Source organism: Telmatherina bonti (genome assembly GCF_933228915.1).
Source record: "Telmatherina bonti genome assembly, chromosome: 17".
Taxonomy (NCBI): Eukaryota; Metazoa; Chordata; class Actinopteri; order Atheriniformes; family Telmatherinidae; genus Telmatherina; species Telmatherina bonti.
In genome coordinates this window covers 25846239-25873544 of record NC_136615.1, presented here as the reverse complement: position 1 = coordinate 25873544, position 27306 = coordinate 25846239, and the positions used below count along the sequence as shown (strand labels likewise).

The following is a 27306-nucleotide window of genomic DNA, read 5'->3' as shown; positions in this document are numbered from 1 at the left end:
ACAAACAACATAAAACACAAATGTTTTCATCCTTCTCCATTGAAAGTCCCCTACTTGGTTAATTGTGTCTTATCAGTCTCACCCTAATACTGACATAAGCACAATCGTACATCTTACAGTATGTTTCCTTTGATCCTAATACAGAAAGAACGCTTTGTCAAGCTCTTGGACCAGCTACACAACTCCTTGCGCATTGACCTGTCAACCTATAGGGTATGATTATTAGAAACTCTGCCAGTAATGGCTGATAATGTTCTTTATTGCTTTGATTTCCTATCAGCAATGTGGCATTAGAATTCCATTTTGCCGCCACTGAAAATGACAATTTTTTAAATACCACTTTTTTTTTAAATTTCATTTCTATCAACACATGCAATGGTACTTTTTTGTTTATTAATAAAATTTAACTTTGTATTTATTTATTTTTTTGTATTCTATAAAATATTTATAAATTATTGTCATAATTATATGATGTAAATATTAGATAAAAATAGAGCTGTATCATTTTCTTTTCTTATCTATCACCAATGCAAAGTTGGATATTTACCATGTATGTGTTTATGTTCAGTTATGTAATATATATACTTCAGTGAGTGATAGTGTAATGGGTGATTCCCAAGTGGTTTATTTACAAATATACTGTCCTTTTTCATGAATGTGCAAAAAAAAAAAAAAAAAAAAAAAAAGCTTGTAAATAGGTGTCTACTGTAGTGACTGCGATGCATGAAAGGGAAATAATGTTTAATGAATGTCTTTGCCTTGTCACATAAGTTCTATAAAAACTAATCTGCATTTAAGAGTTTTGACAGTAATTCTATAACAACTGGAAAGTATGCGGGCTCAATGTTGTGCTAATTTGCACATCAAGTTCTGCTCATTAATTATATAAAACAAAGTTTTCTACTCAACTTCTTCCCTGTGTAGAACCATTTCCCTGCTAGCAGCAAAGACCGCCTGCAAGATTTAAAATCCACTGTGGACCTTCTAACCAGCATCACCTTTTTCAGGATGAAGGTAGCTAATCATTTCATGTCATTTTACTTTAAAATATACATGCTAAAGTGTCACTGATTTGTGTCTTTTCTTTAGAGGCACAAAATAGTTTGGTTGAAAGGAATTGAACTGTTTGTAGTTAAATCACTGACTGTGTTGCTGTCGCCAAATGATGTGCAGGTTCAGGAGTTACAGTCTCCACCCAGAGCCAGCCAGGTTGTGAGAGACTGCGTCAAGGCGTGCCTCAACTCTACATACGACTACATCTTTAATAACTGCCATGAGCTGTACAGCAGGCAGTACCAACCTGCTGACACAGTGAGTCACACACCTCTACCATAAAATTATCACTGGCTTTTAAACTTTCTTTTTTCATGGCTTTTTTTCTCCCTACAACAGAGCAAGGAGGAGCTGCCTTTGGAGGACCAGGGTCCAAGTATCAAGAACTTAGATTTCTGGCCTAAACTCATTATGCTTATTGTCTCCATTATTGAAGAAGACAGGAACTCCTACACACCTGTGCTCAATCAGTAATTCCACTGCTTACCTACATTTGTTTATAAGATGACACAGTTTTTAGTTGTTCTTGGCATTTGACATGTCTTTAAATGGTGATACTTTTGTTGGTTTGATGTTAAAAAAAAAAAAAAAAAAAAAAACCACATTGTTTCCCACTCAGGTTCCCTCAGGAACTGAATGTTGGAAAGGTGTCAGCAGAAGTCATGTGGACGTTGTTTGCTCAGGATATGAAGTACGCCATGGAAGGTTGGTGGAAGTTATATTGTTTCCTGTGACTCTTTATAAAACTGCATTGCAGAGTTGAATTCCAGAGTTGTGTTTGTATCCGTTTGACATGAGCCAAATAGCTGGGGGGTCAGAGAACAAGTGGTTGGGGGGAAAAAACAAACTGATGAAACTTATTAGAAATTAGAATTAGATACAAAATACTGAATGTGTAGAATTTGAAAGCTGCTTATGTTTCCCAGGAGCCTCTTGAGCCTTTTTTTTATTGTTTTATTGTAAAAGTAGCATCAGTCCCCAGATGTATGTGGCTTTTATTTCAGCCCCTGTCCTCAATATGAGTCCACTACAGAGACTGCAACTGTAAAAGATAAATAAATAAATAAATAAAAAGTGTGTTTAGTTTAATGCAGCACATAAGTGATGGCTGCTTTGTTTTTAATTTAAATAAATATGAAACAAGTGTGAAAACATGTTTAGACAGAATTCCATTTTGCTCCACATTGTGTAAATTTCAGATGTAGTTTTAAGGGAATCTAAAAAAAAAAAAAAAAAAAAAAGGTGTTTCTTGTTCTTGAGCTATGGTTATTTTTAGGATTAAATTAAAAAAAAAAAAAAAAAAAAAAAAACCTTGCTGTGTGAGTGGTTTAATATTGAGGAGTAACAAAAACAAGTAATTGAGAAGTTAAAATGTCCTTTTTTTTCGTCACTCCCTGTGGAATAGTTTAACCTCAGCTTCATTTCAGTAAATGTGTGTGCTGCTTTCCTAACTAGTAGAGATTAGTTGAGTTCAGGTCTGTCTCTGTACCAACAGATCATGAGAAGCACCGACTGTGTAAAAGCACCGACTACATGAACCTGCATTTTAAAGTCAAGTGGCTCTACAATGAATATGTCAAGGAGCTGCCAAACTTCAATGGTGTTGTTCCCGATTACCCGTCGTGAGTATATGTGGCTTCTTTCCTACTTTCCTCAAAAAAATCAAAGGAAAAAAATATTTCTATAGAGGAAAATAAGCTTGGCAATTTTTTTCCTCTTTTCAGATGGTTTGTGCAGTTTGTTCTTCAGTGGTTGGATGAAAACGAGGACGTGTCCATGGAATTCATGCAAGGAGCCTTGGAGAGAGACAAGAAAGATGGAGTACGAAAAAGAAAATTTAAACAAATTTACGATTCTTCCTGTCTCCAGACACACACATCACACACGAATCTACACCATCTCAGCATAATAAAAAGTGCTCTATACCATGCTTGTTTAGCATGCAGCTTGCTACTGTTTTCTCTATAATATGAGCAACTTTTTCTGCACTCTCAGTTCCAGCAGACGTCTGAGCATGCTCTGTTCTCCTGCTCTGTGGTGGACATCTTCACCCAGCTCAACCAGAGCTTTGAGATCATCAAGAAGCTGGAATGTCCCGATCCTAGTGTCATGGCTCAGTACAGCCGCCGTTTCTCCAAGGTAACCACAACTTGCTGCACCAAATTGTAAAAGCTATACATAAAGTCTGTTTTAAAAGGATATGACCACACAACCAGCTCGGGTTTGAAACTTGCAAAATTGTGGTTTAGTGTAAAATAAAGTCAATAAAGATGATGGCATCTTTCTTTCTAGAAGGATAAACTTCAACATTTCTCCCATTTTGTTCAGTCAGCAGAACATTTGAAAATTTGCTAAATAGAACATAAGATTACACTTTTTAAGAGAAAGAAATAGAAAGTAAACATGTTGTATTTATGAATAATTTGGCAGTTCAGTAAAGTTAGGTGGTCTGCATTTTGCTTTCTTGCCTGTCAGGAAATGTATTAAAGAACATAATGGAATATTTGTGAACACTGTCAAATAATTGTTGGTATACTTAAACCAAAAAACGAAACGCAGTTACCTCTGTAAACCTGGTTTTCACCAAAAACAGATAACATTTTAATATTTTTGTCTTCATTTTTGCAGACAATTGCCAAAGTTCTCCTGCAGTACAGTGCCATTCTTACCAAGAGTTTCCCTTCTTATATTGACCAAGAGAATATTGTAAGTTGTGAACTTTATAATTTACTTTATATTATATAAACAGAACCGAAGGTTATTCAAAAGAGAGTTTGTGGTTTGTTTGTGTATCTCCTACTTCTCTGTGTCCTGCTGTAGCCCTGTGTCCTGATGAATAATGTGCAGCAGTTAAGGATCCAGCTGGAGAAAATGTTCGAGTCAATGGGTGCCAAACAGGTGAGTGGGAAGATTTAACAAATGTATACCTGGGGACAAAACAATGGGGAGTCCTTAACACAAGATGGCATTCATAGTTGATCAATATGGTAGAGGTGGTTCTGTATACAAAAGCTGTATTTGCATCTCTTATGTATTAGAGTGCAAATGAGGAAGCTCGGGTATGTACAGCAGTGTTGATGTAGAAGGTTAGAAATAGATAGGCATTATTGCCAGGTTCACTTGACTCAGTCACGGTGAAGGGTGTATAAGTTCTGTGCTAAGTTTAGGTCTCTATCATCCAATGCTAAAAAAATAAGTAGTAATATTTAGTTGATAGTATAGATATAGTACAAACTAGAAAGTGCTGAAGCTGAGACATAACTCATTTATGTGCTCTGTGTCAGTACTGTAGCAACATTTGCAGGTAGTGCTATATTGTAGCTGCAGTAGCTGTTGTATTTGATCATCAGTCTGCAATTGTTGGGTGCTGTAAAATATGTTTCACTTTACAATTAAAGCTAAATGAAATTGTAGAGGAGGAGGATGATGAGGAAGAAGAGGTACGTTTCCATCAAAGACTTTTTCAAGGCAGATCAAAGTACATTTTAATCAAGTTTTAGCAGTGTAATGGTGCACAGCAGATCACTGTGTTGCATATTTCCATCTGACTTGAACAGCAGGTTGAGGCAGAGGATGAGGAAGCACAGCCTCCAGTTGGTTCTGTGAGTGGTAACTGTTTAATAGACATTAGTGTTTAGTTTGAATTACCAGCACTAATAGATAGTGTTTTGGGTTTTTTTTTTTTTTTTTTTTTTTTGTAGCATATACAGTAGCTTAACATTTTTAGGGACTGTAGTACTGTAATGCTGATGTGCCTTTCATTAGTGTCCCTGTTATTGTCCTGACAGTGAAAATAGTTTTCCAGCTACATCACCGCTTGTTTATGTACAGAAGGAACAGCATGTTTACCATTCCTGTCATGCAGATTTAACGAGAAAGCGATTGCCTCTCAATTTTGCAATGCTGAGTCCTCACCGATTTTAATTCAGCCTCAGGATATGACATTCATCTAATTTTGTGGTATCAAAACTAGAAATTAACACTCATTTGTTTATTTTGTTGTGGAAAAAAGTATGTCAATGATGAGGAGTCTGGTTCTGAAGTGAAAAAGATTACAAAACTTATTGAACAGAAAATAAGAAAGAACAGAATAATACAAATTGCAATTTAGAGAGACAGTCCAGAGGTCCGACGGGGCACAAGTCTGGAATGCTCTGAGTTCCAGACTGAACCATCCTTTTACCCTCACAAAAGGGCATCAATTGTCTACCCTGAATCTATATTATTCTAAACAAGAAATGTCTGTTAGCTGTTACCCTCTTCAAGGAAGAGTGTGTTCTAACTAATCAGATCCCAGATGTCTGAATACAGACATCCCAGGGCCCTCTACACATTGCTATGTCTGCAAAAGGGAATAAGCAGACACTGTGTAACTATGCTTAAGTTCTTAAGTTCATCATGACCTTTTCAGAAAGCCCACAAAGCCATAATCAGAAATGAATATATGCTAGGACTATAAAATATATGAAAATCTAAGTCAGAACATAAAATTTCCACCACAATTTGTAATTTCAAATCTGTCAAGTGTGATACAATTTTACTCATTTGGCTTATTGAAGATCTATATGAAGAAGGAATTTATCTTTTATAGATTGTTAAAATGCTCAGTTTTTGTCAACTTTTATCTTCAAGGCTTTTAATGATGTACGATTTGAAAAGCTGTAAGATCTGAGCTCGACTTGAGTCAGTTGTACTGAACAGCTGATAACTACAGAAGAAAACTATGGAAACAAGTGATTGTGGTTGATGATTAGATGACAGCATGGCTGGTAATGTGGAATTAAATCTATGACTTGCTTTCTCTGAGATCCTAGTGGCGTTTTTTTGTTTTTTATGCGAGGTATAATAAAACAAATGCATTTGTTTGAGTGAAGACAGTGTTCGTTTTTTTTTTTTTCTCTTTTCTAGCTCAACAGTATACTAGAATGCGAGGCAAGTTCACTCTGCTGTATATGCAAACATGTTATTCATGACTGCATATACTCACAAGTTCATCTCTCCTCTGGCATTCATCTCTTTTTAAAAAAAATGGCATTGAAATTAAAAGGATGTGAGGATAAGACATGAAACCATATTTTTTACTTATTTTAAAACTCTAGTTTGAAGAAAATGAGGAAGAGGAAGAAGTAGGGGAGGAAGGAGAGAAAATTGAGGCTGAGGTTTGTTCCAAGTGGTTTTTTTTTTAATTTTGTTCTCAACGTTCAAGTCATTCCTGTGCGCTGATTCCTTGGTCAACCTACTCACTCATAATCCGTCAAAACAACAACAGGACACCCTTCATGGTGGAATTCATTGTGTTTAGTTTTTATTCTCATCTGTGAGGACTGTCATCTAATTTTGTAGCATTGTCCCCGATCTTCCCCCAAATTATTCTCATGTATTTCCTTAAATGGCAAGCTCTGATTTTTTTTTTCTTTTCATTGTAATTATTTTTATTTCTTTTCTATTTCTTTGTAATTTTTCTTTACTTTCAAAAGGCCGATGAAGACAAGGTGGGTGCAAATAATACATTTTCTTTTCCCCAATTAAATAAGCACCGGTTCCTCCTGTTTTTAGCATCACAAAAGATTGATTTGACAGTTTTTCTTTTTCTTTTTTTTCTTTTTTTTTTTTTTAACCCTTGAAAAAAACTTACTGGCATCACACAAAGATGGATGCACCGGTAAAAAAGGTAGGCACCAGTTCTGTCCGCTGCCACAACCCTTTGTAAAATCACCTCCTATTTACATTAAGTTTCCCCATAAAGATAGACAAGAACACTCAAAGTAATTCAAAGTTTTTCCCATGTTACCCTCCACATCATTGTGCTACTGTAGAGTGAAAATGCATTTGAAGACAAAAAGGTGAGTGTTATGGCTAGTGAATAGCAAAATAATGATGCACAACAAATGGTAGGAAAAACATGTACATGCATTACAAATCCAACAGAATCCATTTCTAGCTGCCGTTTCTCCCCCTAAGTCTTCCCCTTGTGCTGTGTAGCAGAAACTTCTTGGTTTTTCCTCACTAATGGTGATCTGTAGCCCTGACAGGCTACAGATAGAAGAGCCCATTGGATCATTGACTTAATGTGCTACATTACTGCTTTATCCATGTGTCTTAGTTCCCCTACAGGCAGTCCTTGTTTAGATGATGCCAGAGTTAGGTATTCAAGGCCATTCCTGAATACTTTCCTTGTTCCCTCAACTTATATTTTGTTGTGGAAAAGAAAAGAGACCATTTCCTGTTCCGAGGTTTAATTCATCAGGACAAAATGAAGACAAAAAAATCCACAAATGTAAAAACTGGTTCTTATTATGTCTTCATGAGGTATGATGGGGTGACCTCATATGAATATAGTAAAATCATGTTTGATTATTTATTTAGCTAAACTTAAATAGCAGGAAGTTGCTGATTATTCCAGAAATTTGTAAGTTTTTATTGATTCATTGATAAAACTACTAGATTTTACTGTTATGTATGCAATAAACGGAAAACCCGGCTGGAATCTGTCTGTTTTCCTCCAGATGGACACAGAGGCCAGTGACTTGCTGAATGACCTGCAGGGGAGGCTGAACAATGTGCTGGATGACCTCAGCAGTACATTTGGAAACAGGTACGTGTACATGAGACATTAACTTGTAGTTTACCTGTTTCCATCCAGGTGTTTGTTCTGATAGCCTTTTTCTTTTTATTTATTTTATTTTATTTTATTTTTTTTTCATTCCAGTTTCCGGAGCCGTATTAATGATTGTATGAGGCAGATGGCATCCTTGCTGTACCAGATCAAAGGGCCGCTCAATGACAACACCAGAAACCAGGTGGACGCAGACTCTGACAACATGCTGCGGCCACTTATGGATTTCCTGGATGGAAAGTGAGTAGCTTTATAAAGATTTACCTATGTTACTTCTCTTCAGGCTCTTCATTTCTTCCCCCTTTTGGTTGTCTACACAGTAACTGTGTTTGTTTGTGAATGCTGTGTTTTTTGTTTTTTGTTTTTTTGTAGACTGACTCTGTTTGCTACGGTGTGTGAGAAGACTGTACTGAAGCGTGTGCTGAAGGAGCTGTGGAGGATTGTTATGAGCAGCCTGGAAAAGACCATTGTTCTTCCTCAGGGGAATGACACCTTCGTAAGACTATTGTTCATTTGCCTTCATTGTAGAATGAATTGACTTTGATGTGACAAAATTAAAAACAGGGAGAGTAAAAATTCCATCTTTTTGTACATTTTTAGGGAGCTCAGATCCTGTCAGCAGCTAAAGAACTTGGACAGCTTTCCAAACTCAAGGTATCAGAATGTCTCCTCATATTTATTGTAAATGAAACGTTTTCGTTTTATTAACACTGAAGAGTGCCGAGTTAAAGCTAATGTATCTGAAACAACTGATCTATTGTTTTCACCTTTTGATTTTGCAGGATCACATGGCAGGGGAGGCAAAAAGCCTGTCTCCCAGGCAATGTGCCGTCATGGATGTGGCACTGGATACTATTAAGGTAAGTTCAAACTGTAGGCATTGGTTTCATGAAGAGACAGGTAAGACTGGTACAGTTGGCTTCATAAACTATCCATCCATTGATGAACAGTTTGCATCAGGAAATACAGGGAGCATTATAGGTGTAATATAATTCTGGTTGAGGTCATTGCCCAGACTTTACCAAATACACAACTGTAGTAAAATAATCTAAACTGCATATAACAAAAGTTGTAGAACAATGAAGCCTACAGTTGGACCTCTAATCACTTTTTTTGCAGCAATACTTCCACGCAGGAGGCAACGGCTTAAAGAAGGCATTCCTGGAGAAGAGTCCTGAGCTTTCCTCGCTACGTCACGCTCTGTCCCTCTACACCCAAACGACAGACACCCTCATCAAGACGTTTGTGACCAGTCAAAATGCACAAGGTAGTTTAAACCACTTCCTGGAGCTGTGTTAGAGCAAAGTCTTTCTCAGATCAGACCAGGAGATGGCACTTTGTGTCTTAAATTCAGCCAGTCTCTTTCCTGAATATTCCTTCTTTTCTGTTTGTGTGTTTGCCGTTTGTGCTGCTGGACTTTGTTGACATGTTATTGCTGTCTTCTTTTTATCTCCTGTGCTGCCTCTGTGCCAGTGCACAACGGAAAGGGTATTAGGTTAACTCCTAATGAAAAAATACAGCCCAGCAGGGGTAGGTCTTATTGAAATCCTAAGCCGCCCTTCCCATCCTTCCCGACCACCGCTTCATCTTTTGTAATTTGTTTTTGTCCTTTTGTGAAACTTTGTGATTAAGTCAATCCAAACCCCACCTCTCCACCTGTGTTTTCATCCCATCTTGAATCGGTGTTACATTAGAGAGGATTTTGCGTGCCTGCATGGGACAAGATGCAAGCCCACTGATTGTATGTGGGTTTGTGTTGAATCAGGCTCTGGTGTGGACAAGCCCATCGGTGAAGTGTCGCTCCAGATTGAACTATATACTCATCCAAAGAGCGGAGAGCGGAAAGTTACTGTCAAAGGTCTGTTTTGTTTATAAAAAGATTTATTTTTTTGTTTCACTTTAAGCACAGTTTTGACTCATCCAATTTCATCTTTCATTCTTCAATTCACTATTTTCCCATGTTACTTCAGTCATCGGAGCCAGTGACTTAAAATGGCAGACATCTGGCATGTTCAGGCCCTTTGTGGAGGTCACAATGATCGGGCCTCACCTCAGTGACAAGAAGCGCAAATTCCAAACCAAATCGAAAAACAACAGCTGGTCTCCCAAATTCAACGAAACCTTCCATTTGTAAGTTCAACAAAAAATTTTTTGCTGTTAACAATGTTGTTAATTAACCAGCTTTTTATGGCTGAAGATTTTAGATATTTCTGATAAGCATGTACAGCTTTTCATATACGTCCACTGGTCCCATTAGTACCAGGTGTGCCTTGTTAGTACTGGGTTGGACCCTCTTTTGCCTTCATGATTGCCTTACAGGTACAGTATATCAGACTACTGACATTTAGTGATGGTGTAGAAATGACTTTAAATGCCAAGCACAGTGGTGAATGGATGGTGGATGTCAGTAGCCAAAATGTTTCAATACAAGAAAATATAGCAATTTTCTCAGTTATTTTCACACAGTTGCTGTAGATTTGGCAGCTTCAGATTAGCCTCCATAACACAGTACGCTGTGGTCAAATAGGATGAACAATAATACCTAAAGCCTGAACTGTTGAAACAAGACAGGATTCACCCCAAATTCTGACCCTAACATCTGAATGTTACTGCTTAAATGCGACACATCAAACCAGGCATTATTTTTTCAGTCCTGTTTTATCCAATTATGAATGAACCCATTTTAAATGCAGCCTTGGTTTCTTATTAGCTGACAGGAGTGGCACAAGGTATGGGTTATTTGGAGGTCTCCTCAATATCCTCTGACTTCTGCTACCAACTTTGATCCAGACAACTGCTGTTTATTGGATGGGTTCTCTTTTTCAGGTTATTCCGTATTACAGATTCAAGTAAACCTATTTATTTTAACAAGTTCCTGTTAAAGTATCTGCTAATGTATTTTATTTCATTATGAACTATTAGATTTGTGTGTCTCGAACACATTGCTAAGTAGTTGGAATTAAAATATAAATATTTCTAACCTTGTGCACCCTTAAGATGATTAACCTCCCAGGTATTGTTAAATAATTGAAACCAAACACTCTGCTTTCTCAACAGTGTTCTGGGTAACCAGGATGGCTTTGAGTGCTATGAGGTGCAAGCTTGTGTCAAAGATTACTGTTTCGGCCGTGCTGATCGAGTGGTGGGCTTGACCGTGGTACAGTTAAGAGACATTATGGAGAAGGGCAACTGCGCCTGCTGGTGCTCCTTGGGGCAACGCATATTCATGGACGACACTGGCCTCACCGCCATGCGGATCCTCTCCCAGCGTTCCAACGATGATGTGGCAAAGGAGTTTGTGAGACTGAAATCAGAGACTCGATCAGCTGAGGAAGGCAGATGAGGATAACCTGGAAAGGAGGGGGCTGGGAGGTCTGCTAATGCTGAATAAGAGTGATGGAGTGCATGTGAGGTTATTGTCACAAAGCAGGGATTTTTTTTTTTTTCCCCTCCGGATGTCCATGTGCACTCTTTCTTACACTTTTGCCATGTGTTCGCTGCAGCTGAGTCCTCAGTGGCATCTTGCTAAGCTCACTGGCTAACAATCGTGTTCTCAGTCAGGGTTCTCTGCCCATCACTCAAGTTTCTCTGTTCTTCAAATTCACTTTATTTACCAAGTCTACTGTAGAGCACATAGTCACTGCCTCACTCATTTTAAATACTTCATATCCATTTCACCAGATTCTGACCACTTATTCTCCAATTTAGCCTTTTCCAACCATCTTCCCTCAATTGATGTCGCAGCATAGTGTTCTCAGTGGGCTCTCAATGCAATATAGGACCCTATTGCTGCCAGAGGGCAATGTAAGCTCCCACACTTCTCAAGTGTTCTTGTGCAATAACCCCCATTTCCCTCCAAGTGTGGCCAAGTGTTTTAAGCCTTACACTCTGTAAGCTGTGAAAGTGAATTTAGTGTTTTAATTACCCTTTCTGTGTAGCTCCACTGTGATGGTTTGAGTAAATGTGATAATAATTTATGGTTTATCTCAAAGGAATCTTTTGCTTGATGAATGAATGGCGCGTAGAGGACAGGCCAGGCCAATAATTAAAGGGATTAAAGCTGATGAGATATTTTACTGATTTTCACAAACAACAGAGTTGCAAATGGAAGTGAATCTGTTAAGAGAAATGGTACTACATGTAACAACCCTTAGTTTTCCTCTTTAAGGATTAATCAATTCAGTGTGTGCCTTGCTTTAGTCAGGTTTTTATCTGATTCCCAAGCAGAAACAACAGTGGATGCTTGGTCTTGGTCATAAAATAAACAATAACTTAAACATTTCCAGAAAAATCTACTCTGTAGGTTCAGAGTCCGAATGGCCATTTTTATTTATAAGCTCTATTAGTAACTCTAAGCCTGATGTGTCCAGGTAGAAGCTGGAGCCATTTTATTTATTTATATTTGAACATATTTATTTCTTTTTCTTTTTACTTTTTAAAGCCTGAGATTTTAAAATGTTGTTTACTGCTGCAAACAGATGACTTTTCCACAAAACTGTTTGAGAATTAGCTTGATGCTAACAAGCAGGTGGCATTTTACAGCATGTGAGCTGCAGTTTTGTCATAAGATTCAATACACATCACATTTTAGGAAGACCTACATTCCTATATACCGGAATATCTCTGCATTGCTGAATGAATATTTTAACATTTGGACAGAATTATCTCCACTTCTGAGGTTAAACTGTTTTACCGCTAATATACCTACCTGGTGTTTTCTTCTACTTTTAGTGTAAGTGGCCTTATTTAGGTGTAAAATTGATAATCGTGTGCAACTTTTATTCATTTGATAAATACTCTTATTCCATTTGGTTCCCAAAATGATGTCTTGCCATGTCTTTTCCCATAATGATGTCATGAGTTACCAAGTGACGTTCTTGAAGTGATATTGCAATATAGTAACTACATCTTGGCTGAGTTGTCATCTGAGATTGTAATACTTAACGCTCCTTTCTTTCTGATGTTTTTTTTAGTTTTCCATTTGAACTTTTTTAGTTTGGAAAGATGCTTCCATCTGATGGGTTTTTAGTGAATTTCTCCTGAACGATACAGTAGATGTTGTGATGATATGAACAGCTAAATGTTTCTTTTTCAGCTGATCACTAAATGTAAAAAACCACAAAATCACTCATTTTTGTTATAGTATATGAATCCCTGTGAATTAATATTTATGAGACCAAATGTTTTATAGCCATCCTGTAACATACATGTTCCTTGTGCCAAGTTGGAAGTTTTTACTTTTGATCTTTTTTAAGTATTATTACTTTACTTTTTTTTTTTTACTTGTTCACCACTAAATCACGTGTTATTTACTAATCATGTGTTCTTTTTACTGTCACTATGAATGTGTCACCATGTAAACATTCCAGTTTTGTATAAAGCATTTAACAAGTACATAAATATCCTTGCCTGATTTTATTTTATGTATAAAACGCCAACGGTTGTTTCAAATAACTGAAAATAATAGGCATATTATTGTATAATTTATAATTAAATAGGCTTGCACATTCATATTTTTTTGGTAAAATAATTAAATCAAATGGAGATTTGTCTGACAAATACAAATCAGATTCCAGCAATTCATTCTGGGTTTCACTTTCAATTAAGACCTCAAATGATCCTTTTTGTTGGTTTCCTTTTTATTTACTTATTTAAATTTTTCTTCCTTGTGATCCAATAATGCAGATTTATTTTAATATCCACTGCTCATGTGTTGATATGCAGCAGCTTTCTCCCAACCAGCTCTAAGTACGAACTCAAACACGGTCTTGCCCAGCTAATAAACTTTAATGCATTCATGTTACAAATCTGTCCCAAAAAATGATTCATTGTCTAGAGTTTAGCCAATGACTTGCATAAGGACTGCCACAGTCCACTATTTTACTTTCTGTTTTGTGAAGCTGATTGGATTATATCAGATGAACCTGCACAAAGAAGAAAAACTGGTTGGGGGGAAAAAAAGTATTCTTTAAAAAAAAAAAAGAATTGCCTGTGTATGCAGTGTGTATGCAAACCCCTTTAACAAAGCAACATCAAGGAAAACAAAAAGTGAACTGAACTTGAATAAATCTTCCCAAGGTGAGCAACATGCCCCTGACTGGCCAGATCACAACTGTGATGTTGGCCCCGATTAGTTGCCACCCTCCCAATTTATTATCCTTTTATTGCCCATCCACTCCTAGAATGACTCACCAACCAGATCCAAAGATCGCTCCATTGTTTGTTTAAGCCCTGAGCTGTTAGATGCAGCCCTTCCTGCATGAACACAAGACCTCATATGAAGTTCCTTTTTTTTTTTTTTTTTCTCCACTCCTACCCTGCAGCATTTCACCCATTGACCACAGAGCCTTTCACCCAGTTGAATGTCAAAGTCAAAACCGTTTTCTCCGTCTAACATTAGACCTGTACCTGGTCATCCACGTGGTGCAAAGACGACGTCCTGGATTGACTTTAACTAAACCGGAAGCAGAGGGTGGATACCAGTAGAATTTTCCCTAGTTTTTTATTTGATCCTGTGTCTGTCTGTGCTGGACTTAAAAGAAATCTAATTTCTGTTTGAGGTATGTGTCGGATTTTCATTTGCTTTCAAACTAAAATAACCTTTTTATGTTTGGTATGGTTCATCAAAACCAGTTTAGAAAATTTAATGGGTACTTTTAACCATTTCCAATCTGCTTCTATCCCAGACTATTTATTCAGCTAGAAGGATGATTCAGTGAGTGAACAATGATGAATCCAGGTCTGCAGATCATTTCTGGTTCTGAAACAAGTTTCCTGATCAATATACAAATAAGATGGATGGATTTTCTGGATTTCAACGTTTCCTGTTCTCTTTCTGACATTTCGGAAACTTGACTGTAATAATTTTGAAAACTGTAAAGACAAATTAAGTGAATTTACAGAATACATTGTAGTTCATGTGACTTTCTCATGTGACTATATCCCATAGCTCAAAAGGCCAAAGATTAATTATTGATCAGTAAGCAAAGAGATACTACTGTTTTGGACAGAAATTGTTACAGCTTGTTTGCCTAATGATTGTTCTGGTATGAATGTTTGACAAAGGAGTGGCATTTTTTTTTTTCCCCCAAAGATTTAAACCACAGATGAAGTCTAGAGAATTTATGTATGTATTTGTATATGTGTATATATATATATATATATATATATATATATATATATATATATAAATAATCATGAAAAATAGAAATATATATATGCAATTTTTTCCTTACTGTTGTTACAAGGAAGCAGAAATAAACACAACACAATTTTTCTCACTATGACATCTTATTTATGCAGCAAATTATATGAATGCACATTGTTCAGTGACTGTTTAATTTTGCACTTTAATAATTTTTTTTCATGCAAGTATTTAAAAATGTATGAATAACACAAGCAAATTAAATGGATAGATATGTCAACATATTTTTTAAAACTGGTTCCTTTTTTCCATTGCTTGTAATTTCCTGAGTCAGCCTTATATCTCTAATATATAGATATATTTACATGAACTTCATTTAGACCTGAAATATGGAGATCTTGAACTAAAGATGGGATCGGTTGCGTCACATTTTGGCAATTTGCGCGGAGGAGAGAAAAAACAGGGTGAGCTGTGATGCATGAAAACATAAAACTGTGTTTCGTTACTTGTAATTGTTTCTTGTTTGTTTATTATGATAAATGATTACTTTATCAGCATATCTATATTTTCTTTCATAATTTAATTCTAATTTGCTTTCCTCAATGCTACTGTAACAAATTATTGATTTCTTTTTGTTTTACTTTTTTTTTTTTTACCAACCAGAGTCAGAGAGACACGTGCGAGCCAATGACAGACCTTTTAATTTGTCTTACCACTATGCTGTAAGTACGACACTGCACAGTGTTATATTTCCATCATTTCTCCAAACTGTTTGGTGAGTTATGATAGGAGTGAAAAGTGTTGCTGTGAGTTTAATTAAATGTCATCTATTTCTCTCTCTCTCTCCTCTTTTGCAGAACAATGCCATCAAAACCTCCAAATACAATATTTTCACCTTCCTACCTCTTAACCTGTTTGAACAGTTCAGGAGACTTGCTAACGCTTACTTCCTCTTTCTTCTTATCCTTCAGGTAGACATCTAAAACTATGCTTCATTTTTGTGCAATTTTATATTTCAATAAAAGAATTGTGAAAATACACTTTTCTAACAAATTATTTTTATCATTAGCATAATTTGATCTTTCTGCAGATATAATTAATATCATATCTGGACAGAATAGGACCTTAATCTTTATTTGGTGTCTAAATGTATGAAAGGTAAATAATCCAACAGAGGCAGTGTGATTAAAAAGTTGTGCATGCTCGTGTGTGTGTGTGTGTTGACAGCTAATCCCACAAGTGTCATCACTTTCCTGGTTCACCACGGCTGTGCCATTGATCATAGTGCTGTCTATAACAGCGGCCAAAGATGCCAACGATGACATAGTAAGATTCACTTACTGAAATGTAGAACAGAATTTAAGGGCAACATAACTAGAGGAAGTAAGATGTGAACCAACCATGTTTTCTCTTCTGTGAACCGAGCAGAACAGACACAAATGCGACAAGCAGGTTAATAACCGCACAGTAGACGTTCTCATCGATGGAGAGTGAGTCATTTAATGTATAAACATCACATCAAAGATTTCTAAATTACTAAAAGCAGAACTTTGTATATAGCAACAAAGATTTACTTCTCTATAGATGTTCAATGATGGTATTTCATGCTGTTTCCCCGCAGACTGAGAAGTGAAAAATGGATGAATGTTCAGGTTGGGGACATAATCAAGCTGGAGAGTAATGAGTTTGTTACAGTAAGTATCAACTAATTTGATAAAGATTACATCAGTCAGAATTATACTTTAAAATGCAAAGAAATGATCATTTCATTCAAGTGATGTTTTCCCTCATCATCCCTATAATCCTGTTTTCATGTCAGGCAGACCTTCTGTTGCTCTCCAGCAGTGAACCTCTCAACCTGATCTATGTAGAAACAGCTGAGCTAGATGGGTGAGTGTGTAAATCAGTACAGACGTGTGTGTTTCTGCACTGAAAGGTTATGTCTCACACTGTCTTGGATTTCCCTTCTGTCACATCCTTCCCATATCCTCTTTATCTCCCCCAGTGAAACCAATCTGAAAGTGAAGCAGGCCCTGACAGTAACTGGGGAACTGGGAGACTCCATTGAAGCTCTTGCTAGCTTCAAGGGTGAGATGCTGAATATAAAACCCAACAGCATAGATGTCGATTTTAAGATGTGCAATCTGGCTCTTACACTAAGTATCATAAAGAGAAAATCCAGAATTTTCAATTAAGATATTTGTTTTTTTTTGTATTTATTTATTTATTTTTATTATAATTTTATGTAAAGGATAAACCCAACAACACAAACCTCTAGGACAAAGATAACTCTTTGTCTTTGAGTTGTTTTGTTTTGTACTGTACAGTCTTGAATTGTATGACCATGTGAGAATTAAACTGTCTGAAAAGGAGAAAAAAAAAAAGATAAGCCAGCAGAGACCGATCATTTGGATGTTTTGAAAAGAACGAAAGAAAACACATTAGTGAAATGGGAAAAGAAAAAAAAAAGGCTTGTCAGCTTTTTAAAATGTTATAGATTTATTATTAATGTGTAATAAAATAAACAAATAATCCAAGCTAAAGGCAATGCACAAAAGAGGTTTTTTGTTTGGCTTTGATTCAGCATTTTTTTATTTATTTTTTTATTAAGTCATTTCTAAATTATTATTATTATTATTATTATTTTTATTATTATTATTAGTAGTAGTAGTAGTAGTTGTTGTAGTTGTAGTGGTAGTAGTACTAGTAGTAGGGTTAGTATTAGTATTAGTAGTATTTGGAGCACAGAACATGTTCTTTGCTCTCTTACCTGCGTCTCTCAGGTGAAGTGCGATGTGAGCCTCCCAACAACCGTCTCGACAAATTTAAAGGAACTCTGACTGTGGACGGACAGATGTACAGCCTGGACAACGACAAGGTGCTGCTCAGAGGATGTACTCTGAGGAACACGGAGTGGTGCTTCGGTTTGGTCTTATTTGGAGGTAAACACCGCTTTGCTGCCAGTTAATCTACTATGTAGCAGTTGGTTACTGAGGTATAATTAGCTTAATAAAAAAAGCGACATATACTGTTTGTGATGTTAAATTTGGACACAATCTGTCCAGGAAGCAGAGAGCTCTGATGCTATGAACTTCTTTATCGTGGGTCACCACCAGGTGTTAGATACCGGAAGTGTTTTTCTAACATATTTGTTGCCGTGCCAGTCCATTTAGGCTGCTTTGTTAAAATTGTCTATTGATATTGCAAGCTGTTTATACAGCAGGTTATGTAAGGTGCTTTGTATAACAAAACAAAAACAATAAAATAGTTTATTCAGGAGTTCATCTTTATCAGATAAAATACACTGCAATGCTTCTTGTTCACAGAATGGCTATCTGTGTCTATTTAATGATGTCTATTTTAATAGACAAACAATGCCAAATGTAACACATGCCAAATGGACTCATTCACTGTGCTTAAACCTATAGTTTAAAATAGATTTTGACTGATCACAGCATTTTATTGTCTATCTCACATATGTGTTAAACTGAATTGTCCAATTGTTCTTTTATCGCTATATTTAAAACTTAATTAGAAGCAACTATATGAGAACCAATTAACTATTTTACATTCCTTTTTCAGGTCCCGACACTAAACTAATGCAGAACAGTGGAAAGGCTGTTTTTAAACGGACCAGTGTTGATCAGCTGATGAATATCCTGGTGTTATCCGTGAGTTCACAAACACACAAAAATGAATACACAAGAAAAAAGTTCACCATATTAATTTTACTCACAAAACTGTATTATCTTATCTATATATAGATGCAGGATTTATATATCGGTGGGGGGATCTAAAAATTTAAATGTAGGCTATGTTGTGCTAATAATGCTGTTTTTTATGTGTACTGTCCAGATAATAAAGAAGTATTCACACAGAACTCACACACACACACACACACACACACATATATATATATATAATATATATATATATATATATGAGTTATGTGTGAATACTTCTAAAGCAGATAGAATGAAGCTTAATCACATAAAGATGTAAAATGCCAAAGAAGGAATATTGTTGTATTACGCTATGTTGTGGATTAGTTTATAATTTGTTTAAAACTATTCTCAGTTAAAACCAGTTAAACAATTTAAGTTCACCTATAAAAGGAATTCTACTGAATAAAATGCATGTTGTTCACATGTGTGCTATCGATGCTTTTGATTAGAAAGGCACGTTTTATCTCTCTTTTACCAGATATTTGGCTTACTGGCGGCTATGTGCTCCATTCTGGCCATCGGCAATGCAGTCTGGGAGGTGAATGAGGGCTCTGTGTTCACAGTGTTTCTTCCTCGTGTACCAGGTATCAATGCTGCTCTTTCATCCTTCCTCTCCTTCTGGTCCTACGTCATTGTCCTCAATGCAGTGGTGCCCATTTCTCTCTACGTCAGGTATGTTTTCACAATAAAGAAACACAAAGAAACAAAAAAAAAAAAAACCCACAAATAAATCAGAAAGTAGCAACGGCTTCTTTGAAAATTTCTGTCTGTGCTTAAATGTCAGCGTGGAGGTCATCCGCCTCGGGAACAGCTTCTTCATAAACTGGGACAGTAAGATGTATTACCCTAAGAAGGACACTCCTGCACAGGCCAGGACCACCACTCTCAATGAGGAGCTAGGTCAGATTAAATACATCTTCAGTGACAAGACCGGCACCCTGACACAGAACATCATGACTTTCAATAAGTGCTCCATTAATGGGAAAGCCTACGGTGAGCAGCTTTGCTTGGACAGAAAATAAAAAAGGTTTAGTGCACACTGGCACATCCAACTGATTCTGAAGTTTATTTCTCTTTAATTCAGGAGACCTGTATGATTTCTCTGGACAGAGAGTGGAAATAACAGAGGTGAGATGGCTGAAGTCTGACTGTGTTTCTTTGGGTGTCCTCTATGTAACTGTTATTTGTGTTTTATTACCTTTGTAGAAGACAGAGAAGGTGGACTTCTCCTGGAATCAGCTGGCAGATCCAAGCTTTGTCTTTCATGATCACAGTCTGTTGGAGACGGTGAGACAGGGAAACCCAGAGGTTCAGGCTTTCTTCCGCTTGCTGGCTCTGTGCCACACTGTCATGCCTGAGGAAAAGAAAGAGGGTGAGGCTCCTCTTATAATTATCTTTACGATTAGCGACTTTATAAATTATACTGAAGCTCATGTCCTTATTTTGATGACATTGTGCATGATTGTGTAAAGTCCAAATGCAGTAGTTCTAAAGAAAACGAATCCCCTTGTTCCACTGATGTTTTGGTGTTTTATTTGATTATTAAGACAACATTGTTATATTTTCTCTTAGAATAAAACCCTCTGTTGTCATATTTTTCACCTGATAGGGGAGCTCAACTATCAGGCTCAGTCTCCTGATGAAGGTGCGCTGGTGACAGCAGCAAGAAACTTTGGTTTTGTGTTCCGCTCTCGAACACCAGAAACCATCACGATCATGGAGATGGACAGGAAAGTGGTATATGAACTTCTGGCTGTTCTTGACTTCAACAATGTGCGGAAGAGGATGTCAGTAATAGGTGAGAAAAAGTAAAGTACAATTAATTTTTGCTGTTCTTTATCTAAGGTACATTCACCTGATTTTAAGATCTTTTCGAAGACCAAAGGCTGTTTTTATTGGATTTAGGTGAAGCTAAAATATTAGTTTTAGATGCAAGGTTGACACTCAGCCAGATTTATTTTATGTCTTCCAAAACACCTATCTCAAAACTTGTAATATTCATTGTTCCAGTACGGAGCCCTGAGGGCAAGTTGACCCTATTCTGCAAAGGAGCAGACACCATTATCTATGAAAGACTACACTCCTCCTGTAGCAAACTGATGGGGGTCACCACTGGACACCTTAATGTAAGAGATGCAGTTGGACTTTTTTTTTATAATCTATTCTACATATCCTATCATTTTATGAAAGCATTTTCAATGCTGCAAACTATCCAAACATATTAGGAGTATGCAGGCGATGGCCTCCGTACCCTCGTTCTGGCCTACAAGGACTTGGATGAGAGCTACATGAAGAATTGGAGTCAGCGCCACCAAGATGCCAGCACGGCCATGGATGATCGAGAAGAGAGACTTCATGAACTTTACGAAGAGATTGAGAAAGACATGATAGTAAGTCCTACCTAAATGTGTAATCAGATAGGCTGCAGTTGACTGATCAGCTGTTTAATAGTATTCTTATTCAACAGTCTGATTGTAAAAAGGATATATTGCACTGTTTTAGTTAAACCATTAGTATGTTACTGCTATGTGTGGTAAAAGATTTCTGTGACTTTACATTGCTTCCCTTTAAACTCCTACTGTCACTTCTGCTTTCCAGCTGTTGGGAGCTACAGCTGTGGAGGACAAACTGCAAGACGGTGTGCCACAGACCATTGAGCAACTAGCTAAAGCTGACATCAAAATCTGGGTGTTAACTGGAGATAAACAAGGTTGGTTTTACTGTATGTTCACAACAATATGTAAGCTTCGGAAAAATACTTGGGACTCTTTTTTTTCCAGCAAGTCAAGTATTATTAACCTGACTGATTTTTTTTAACAGTTATTGCCATTATTGTTGTTTTAATGCAGAGACGGCGGAAAATATCGGATATTCTTGCAACATGCTGAGAGAAGAGATGACGGATGTTTTCATCGTGGCAGCCAACACAGCTGAAAGAGTCAGAGAGGAGCTACAGTAAGCCAATCACAAGCTGCTTACTGCTGGGAAGCTAACTAGTCCTTAAATATTTATATGTTATTATTTTTGCTACCAGAATTTGCTCCTTTGAACACCATTGTTATGCATGTCAAACATAGACTGACAAGTTTTTAATGTCATATTGATTCACGGTGACTTTTATTCTCAAACATTAAAACCTTCAGATAACTTTGAATAATTGGCATCAATCAAATTAGTATCAGTTAATCGTTTTCTGTGAGTCTTTTTTTAAATAAAAGAAAAACTAACAGATACTTAAATATTTTAGCGGGTAAACACTTCTTACCAAATAATACATCTCTGTCTGATATGTTGTTTTGTAAATAACTTGGGTCATAAATAAAATGTAGGTTTTGCCTATGAATCATCTGGCCGTGTGTTTTCAGGAGTGCAAGAAGGAAAATGTGTCCAGAAGCAGCAGACGAGCCAACTGTAATTGAAGCTCGTGGAGGCTTGTTTTGGCTCCAGAAGACAAAGACTGTGCAGGATGAGAAAGTAGATGGGGAATACGGTCTGATTATAAATGGACACAGTTTGGTAAGTATACTTTTCAGATTTGCAGGGTTTTTTTTTCATTTTGAGGTACACAGCTCTCCCTTTCCTTGCATTGGATTGGCATGAATGCTAACCTCAGTACAACTCTGTAACCTGCTGTTTCATCTTCAGGCTTTTGCACTGGAGAAGAACTTGGAGCTGGAGCTGCTGAGGACAGCGTGCATGTGTCAGACGGTGATTTGCTGCAGGGTCACCCCTCTGCAGAAAGCCCAGGTGGTGCAGCTGGTTAAGAAATACAAGCAGGCTGTTACTCTGGCCATTGGTGATGGAGCTAATGATGTCAGCATGATCAAAGGTAAATTGATTGACGTTAGGAACAAACTTGTTTATTCAGCACCCACAACTGAATTGAACTGAATTTCCAATTGGTGCATATTTGGTTTAGTGTTATTTTTTTCTTCTGTCTTTCAGCTGCTCATATCGGTGTAGGAATCAGTGGTCAGGAGGGGATGCAGGCTGTTCTTTCTAGCGACTTCTCTTTTGCTCAGTTCCGTTACCTCCAGCGCCTCCTGCTGGTGCACGGTCGCTGGTCCTACATACGCATGTGCAAGTTCCTCCGGTACTTCTTTTTCAAAAACTTCACCTTCACCCTCGTGCACTTCTGGTATGCCTTCTACTGTGGCTTCTCTGCACAGGTACATCACATGCACTGGGGTTATATTTATGAAGTAAATGTTCTGTAAAAACTATTTAAATTACACTGAAGTATCAGTTAAACTGTATGTACAGTTGCCATAAAATGTTTATGTGTGTTTCATAGTTATTGTGTTGTTGTCCATAGACTGTGTATGATGAGCTGTTCATCACTGCATATAATACAGTGTACACAGCTCTCCCTGTCCTCGGCATCAGCCTCTTTGACCAGGTATGGACCAAGAATACAATTAGGCTTCATAAATAAAAAGTCAAGGAAGAAGAATCTGATTTTCAGAGTTCAATATTCTATAACGCAGCCTTAATTCCTGCATCCTGTTTTCTCAAAGATTTCTCCTCATCGTCTGTTTTTGCAGGACGTAAATGACCGCTGGAGTTTCCAGCATCCTCAGCTATATAAACCAGGCCAGTTGAACATGTATTTCAGTAAAAAAGCCTTTGTGCGATGCATAATGAACAGCTGCTACTGTTCCCTCATCCTCTTCTTCATACCATGGGCTGCTATGCGTGACATGGTCAGAGATGATGGCAAAGACATTGCAGACTATCAGTCCTTTGCTTTGGTGACTCAAACATGTCTGCTTATTGTGGTGAGCGCACAGGTGAGAACAGTTGTTGTGAGCACAGACATTTTAACATAAATACATATAATAACTTGGTAGATAGTTTTACTTTTAACAGAATGTGTGGAGCTTAGAAACAATAGTGATAGTGATGAACAACTCTGACTTGTGTTGTTCAGGTGTGTCTGGATACCTACCACTGGACATCACTGAACCAACTGTTTGTGTGGGGCAGCCTGGCTACATACTTCGCTGCAACATTCACCATGTACAGCAATGGCATCTTTCTCATCTTCACCTCTGCGTTTCCCTTCATTGGTGAGTAGTGTGGGTGAAATTAGTCATTATTACCAAATAAGGCCTAGTTGAATGAGTCAGGGAGCAAATGTACACTATGCCATTTTCATGTAAATACAGCATGAAAAGAAATTTATCAAGTACTTTTGTCTGTTACTGTTGGGTTTGTTATTTGTTTGAGATCAGTGAGTGAAAGGCAAAATCTTCCCCTGGAAAGGAATTTGATTTCAAACATCTTCACTTTCTGTTAGATAGAAAACAGCTAAATTTATGTAGAAAAATATACATATATTTATCACTACAAGTAAGACATTTTGTTTGGTCGTTTATTTCTCCTCTTCAGCAGCAACAAACTGTGTTGTAATCTACATTGTTGGAAACCCTGATTTGACACCTTTAAAATGAGGCATAATTTGTAAGGATTGTGCTTTTGAAATAAAATACTTATACTTATATGTATGTGGGTAGTGCTGCCGACAAACGTGCCATAACCCCCTGTCGTATTCTCCTGTTGGTATGCTGTGTAATTTTACAGTCTGTGTCATTATGCTGTTTATTGATTACCCACCTCTCAGTAATGATGCAATAATAATTGACTTTCAGGTACAGAGAGAAACTCGTTGAATCAGCCAAACGTCTGGCTGACCATTTTCCTGACTTGCCTCCTCTGTACACTGCCAGTTGTGGCGCTCCGCTTCATTCTCATACAGATTCATCCAACTGTCAATGACAAGGTGAGAAAACTGAAGAAACTGTGTAAACCATCGTCGTCGCTAATCAATAACCATCCAGATATATGAATGCTTGAAAATATCCTGTCTTCACCACACTTTTTGTGTGTGTGTGTCAGTTTTATTGATATACACTAGTCTGAAGGAAGTTTAAAGTGGAACTATTATGTGCGTTTCAGGCTAATTTATTTTTATTTCTGAGCCCAGAAGGGCTGGGATTGATCGAGTTATTGTCACAAATCGCTTTATTTACTTCAGACCGACCCTCTCCGTAGGCTGTCAGATCAGCCTGTGGGCAAAACGAGTGGATTGAGACTCTTCCGCATTAAGCCCCGCCTCCCACCACTGCACTACATCTGGAGCAACTGCTTTCGCCGTCATTGTAACATCTCATAAACAGAAGGATTAGGCTAATATGAACTCAATAAAAAAACAAAATACAATGTCAACACATAGCATACAGCTCTACATGTTGGAACCTGAATCAGACCCTGAAAACGAAGTGGAAAACAGCAACCCACAGCAACGAATGCAGCAGGATGTCTCTCTTTGGTAAACTCACCAGCCATCGTTGGAAATAACTTTATCTGACGTTTTCCACCCGCCTGATGTATTTTTACATGCCCTTGTTAACCAGTAGAAGGTAACCAATCACCGAACCTTATCCCCCGGGACGTCACAAGGATTTTGAAGTAGAAAAAACTCTCTAACACGTTTTTCGTCGCCATGGAAACGAACGGAGAGAGTGCTGGAACTCAAACTCAAACATGCGTTTAGGTGATAAAAAACAGTGCCGTTCACATGTCTGATGAGGATTCAACACTGTAACACTGTAGAAAGCTCAGAAAACGTAAAATTCCATAATAGCACCCCTTTAACTATTTTTAACAACAAGCTTTGATGTTACAGACGCCATATATATGACTGATTAAAACACTTCTCATCTTAACTGGTGGTTCTCCAGGATTTTTAAAGTATAGATTCAAGATTCAGTTCAGATAAAACCTCTCAGTATTCGCACCTTCCAACTTTTTGGGAGAAAAAAGAGAAGAAAAATACAGAAGTGGACTAAAGACATCTAAACTAGGCTGAGAATGGATAAAACAGGATGGTGCATGAGTTTTGGTTGAAACCAACATCTTTATTTGTGTTGTTGGATACATCTATGAAATGCATCTGCAGTAAGACATCTGTCTTTTCCTCTAAAGGTGAGATATAAAGTGAGGGAAGAGGCGCTGCCGGCTCCTGTTCCTCGTCGAACGCGTCCCAGACGTATCAGCACCCGTCGGTCAGGCTACGCCTTCTCCCACTCCCAGGGTTACGGTCATCTGGTAACTTCTCAAAAGTTCTTGCTGAAACACGCGCTGAGAAGTCGACTGGCCCTAACTGCCCGAACAGACTCCCCCCTGGATGAAGATCAACCACAGCACTACCGCACCATAAATGAAGAGTCGGGGGAGTTGAGGTCTTAATTAAGAAGCATCAGTGAATCAAGCACTTGAGATTTTAAATCCCTTTTAATTTCGGGTTTAATAAAGTATGTACATGGTACTGCTTCCGGACTACATGTCTGGATGTGATCTGGGTAAAATGTGAACACTTAAAACAGTGTAATAGTTAAAAAGAACTTGTAATGTCTAACAGCAAATGAATTTTGACATGACTGAAACTGAGTTTACAAAAATGGCCGACATCTTCTCACTCCTTTTTACTGATCCAGTCATCTGTTGCATCCTGTCAACGTGACAGTGTTCTCATGTGTTACATGAGTTAAAGTAGACATTAATTCCACATGTGGGAATTTCTGCTGTCGATCTGCAGGGACCACCAACAGTATCAGAAAGATAAGGTCAGATAGTTGCATGTGCCACATAAAATAATGAGTTTTTTATTGTACTTTGTGTCATTTTATTCTCTCACTCACTATATATTTGTTTATTTTTGTTTTTATTTAGACACTGGTCCCATTAATACACTGTTTTCTGTAATTTTATAATTTACAACTTTTGACTGCCAGTAGTGTCTCACTTTTTTCTTCTTTTTTTTCAGTAAGTGGTGGAGTTTGTTTATCTTAATGTTTGTTTTTATTGTTTTGCTGTCTTTTGCATTTACACTTTGTGCTACATTTAATTTCTATGAATAGTGTGATACAAATAAAGTCTGACTGATGGACTGATCACTTTGTGGATTTGCTTCAGACAAGCAGCTGCTGCATGACAGTATTTAGGTGGTTTAGTCGTGTTATTTTGTGGTCATGGAGTTTAAAGAAGGGATTTTGACAAAATTTCAGTTTAATTGTCAAGCTTGTAGATGAACTTTACATCATTTGCTCCTAAAATTCATGAGAGAGGAGGTAAATACAAATGTGAAGTTCTTGAGAATTTCATTCAGCTGTTATTTTTGTATAATTTTACATGTGTTAAGCATCTTGTTGCCGAAGCAGAATGAAAACCGAAGACAGGTGTTAAGTCTTCTGATACAGACTAATGTACGACAAATTCGTCTTGAGAGATCAGACTAGTTTAGTTGCTTTAAATAGTAACACTGCTTCCGTTTTATATTATTTCACAAAAATGAGTAAGTGAATTAAAGTTGAGGAAACTTTTAGCTGGTTTTATTTTAGGTTGGAATCTAAATTTCTTTTCTTCTTGATTTGTCCAGTTTCCGGAACAAACGATCAGATGATGTTTTTTGGATATTTTTTGCTTTTTTTATTTATTTATTTTTTTTTTTTTATTTTTTAAAATTAACGTTGCTATTTACATTTAATCTGTAATAAGAGATCAGAAATATTTGCCATCTTAACAAATAGGAAATAACAGAAAATAAGAGTTTAGTTTTGAGTAAATTTAATCACAATATTTACCAGTACTTAAAAAAGAGGAAACAACTCACAAAATCCCCTCATGCACAATCCAACACAACAAGTGTACTTGATATCTCTTGACAATATTTCTGAATAAATAACATATTTTACTCATCATTCAAT

At 37.1% G+C, this 27306-nt stretch overlaps 2 protein-coding genes across 2 annotated transcripts in view; both read left to right on the top strand.

Annotated features, from left to right (window-relative positions):
- LOC306768456 (protein unc-13 homolog B-like) overlaps positions 1-12885 on the top strand; it is a 70243-nt gene extending 57358 nt beyond the window's left edge. The window contains exons 21-40 of the mRNA XM_079256825.1: positions 145-213; positions 925-1014; positions 1174-1311; positions 1393-1523; positions 1673-1758; positions 2549-2675; positions 2778-2874; positions 3049-3192; positions 3682-3759; positions 3874-3951; positions 7560-7648; positions 7763-7909; positions 8042-8165; positions 8270-8323; positions 8452-8529; positions 8789-8936; positions 9143-9199; positions 9435-9527; positions 9640-9799; positions 10727-12885. Of these exons, the coding sequence (XP_079112951.1) occupies positions 145-213; positions 925-1014; positions 1174-1311; positions 1393-1523; positions 1673-1758; positions 2549-2675; positions 2778-2874; positions 3049-3192; positions 3682-3759; positions 3874-3951; positions 7560-7648; positions 7763-7909; positions 8042-8165; positions 8270-8323; positions 8452-8529; positions 8789-8936; positions 9143-9199; positions 9435-9527; positions 9640-9799; positions 10727-11012 (2274 nt within the window). The 3' untranslated portion in view covers positions 11013-12885. The remainder of the gene's footprint in view (positions 1-144; positions 214-924; positions 1015-1173; positions 1312-1392; positions 1524-1672; positions 1759-2548; positions 2676-2777; positions 2875-3048; positions 3193-3681; positions 3760-3873; positions 3952-7559; positions 7649-7762; positions 7910-8041; positions 8166-8269; positions 8324-8451; positions 8530-8788; positions 8937-9142; positions 9200-9434; positions 9528-9639; positions 9800-10726) is intronic.
- A 2337-nt stretch (positions 12886-15222) lies between these two features.
- On the top strand, positions 15223-25789 carry LOC306768141 (phospholipid-transporting ATPase ID-like; the record flags this gene model as incomplete). The annotated part of the gene is made up of 27 exons (XM_079256373.1): positions 15223-15277; positions 15477-15535; positions 15671-15784; positions 16041-16139; positions 16242-16303; positions 16435-16507; positions 16633-16703; positions 16819-16901; positions 17597-17755; positions 18396-18484; positions 19017-19210; positions 19323-19531; positions 19623-19666; positions 19745-19910; positions 20148-20336; positions 20549-20664; positions 20764-20928; positions 21137-21248; positions 21388-21493; positions 21904-22054; positions 22184-22367; positions 22484-22707; positions 22854-22937; positions 23083-23328; positions 23469-23607; positions 24190-24320; positions 25526-25789. The coding sequence occupies 27 exons, from the start codon at positions 15223-15225 to the stop codon at positions 25787-25789; spliced, it is 3588 nt and encodes a 1195-aa protein (XP_079112499.1).
- Between the last annotated feature and the right edge of the window lie 1517 nt (positions 25790-27306).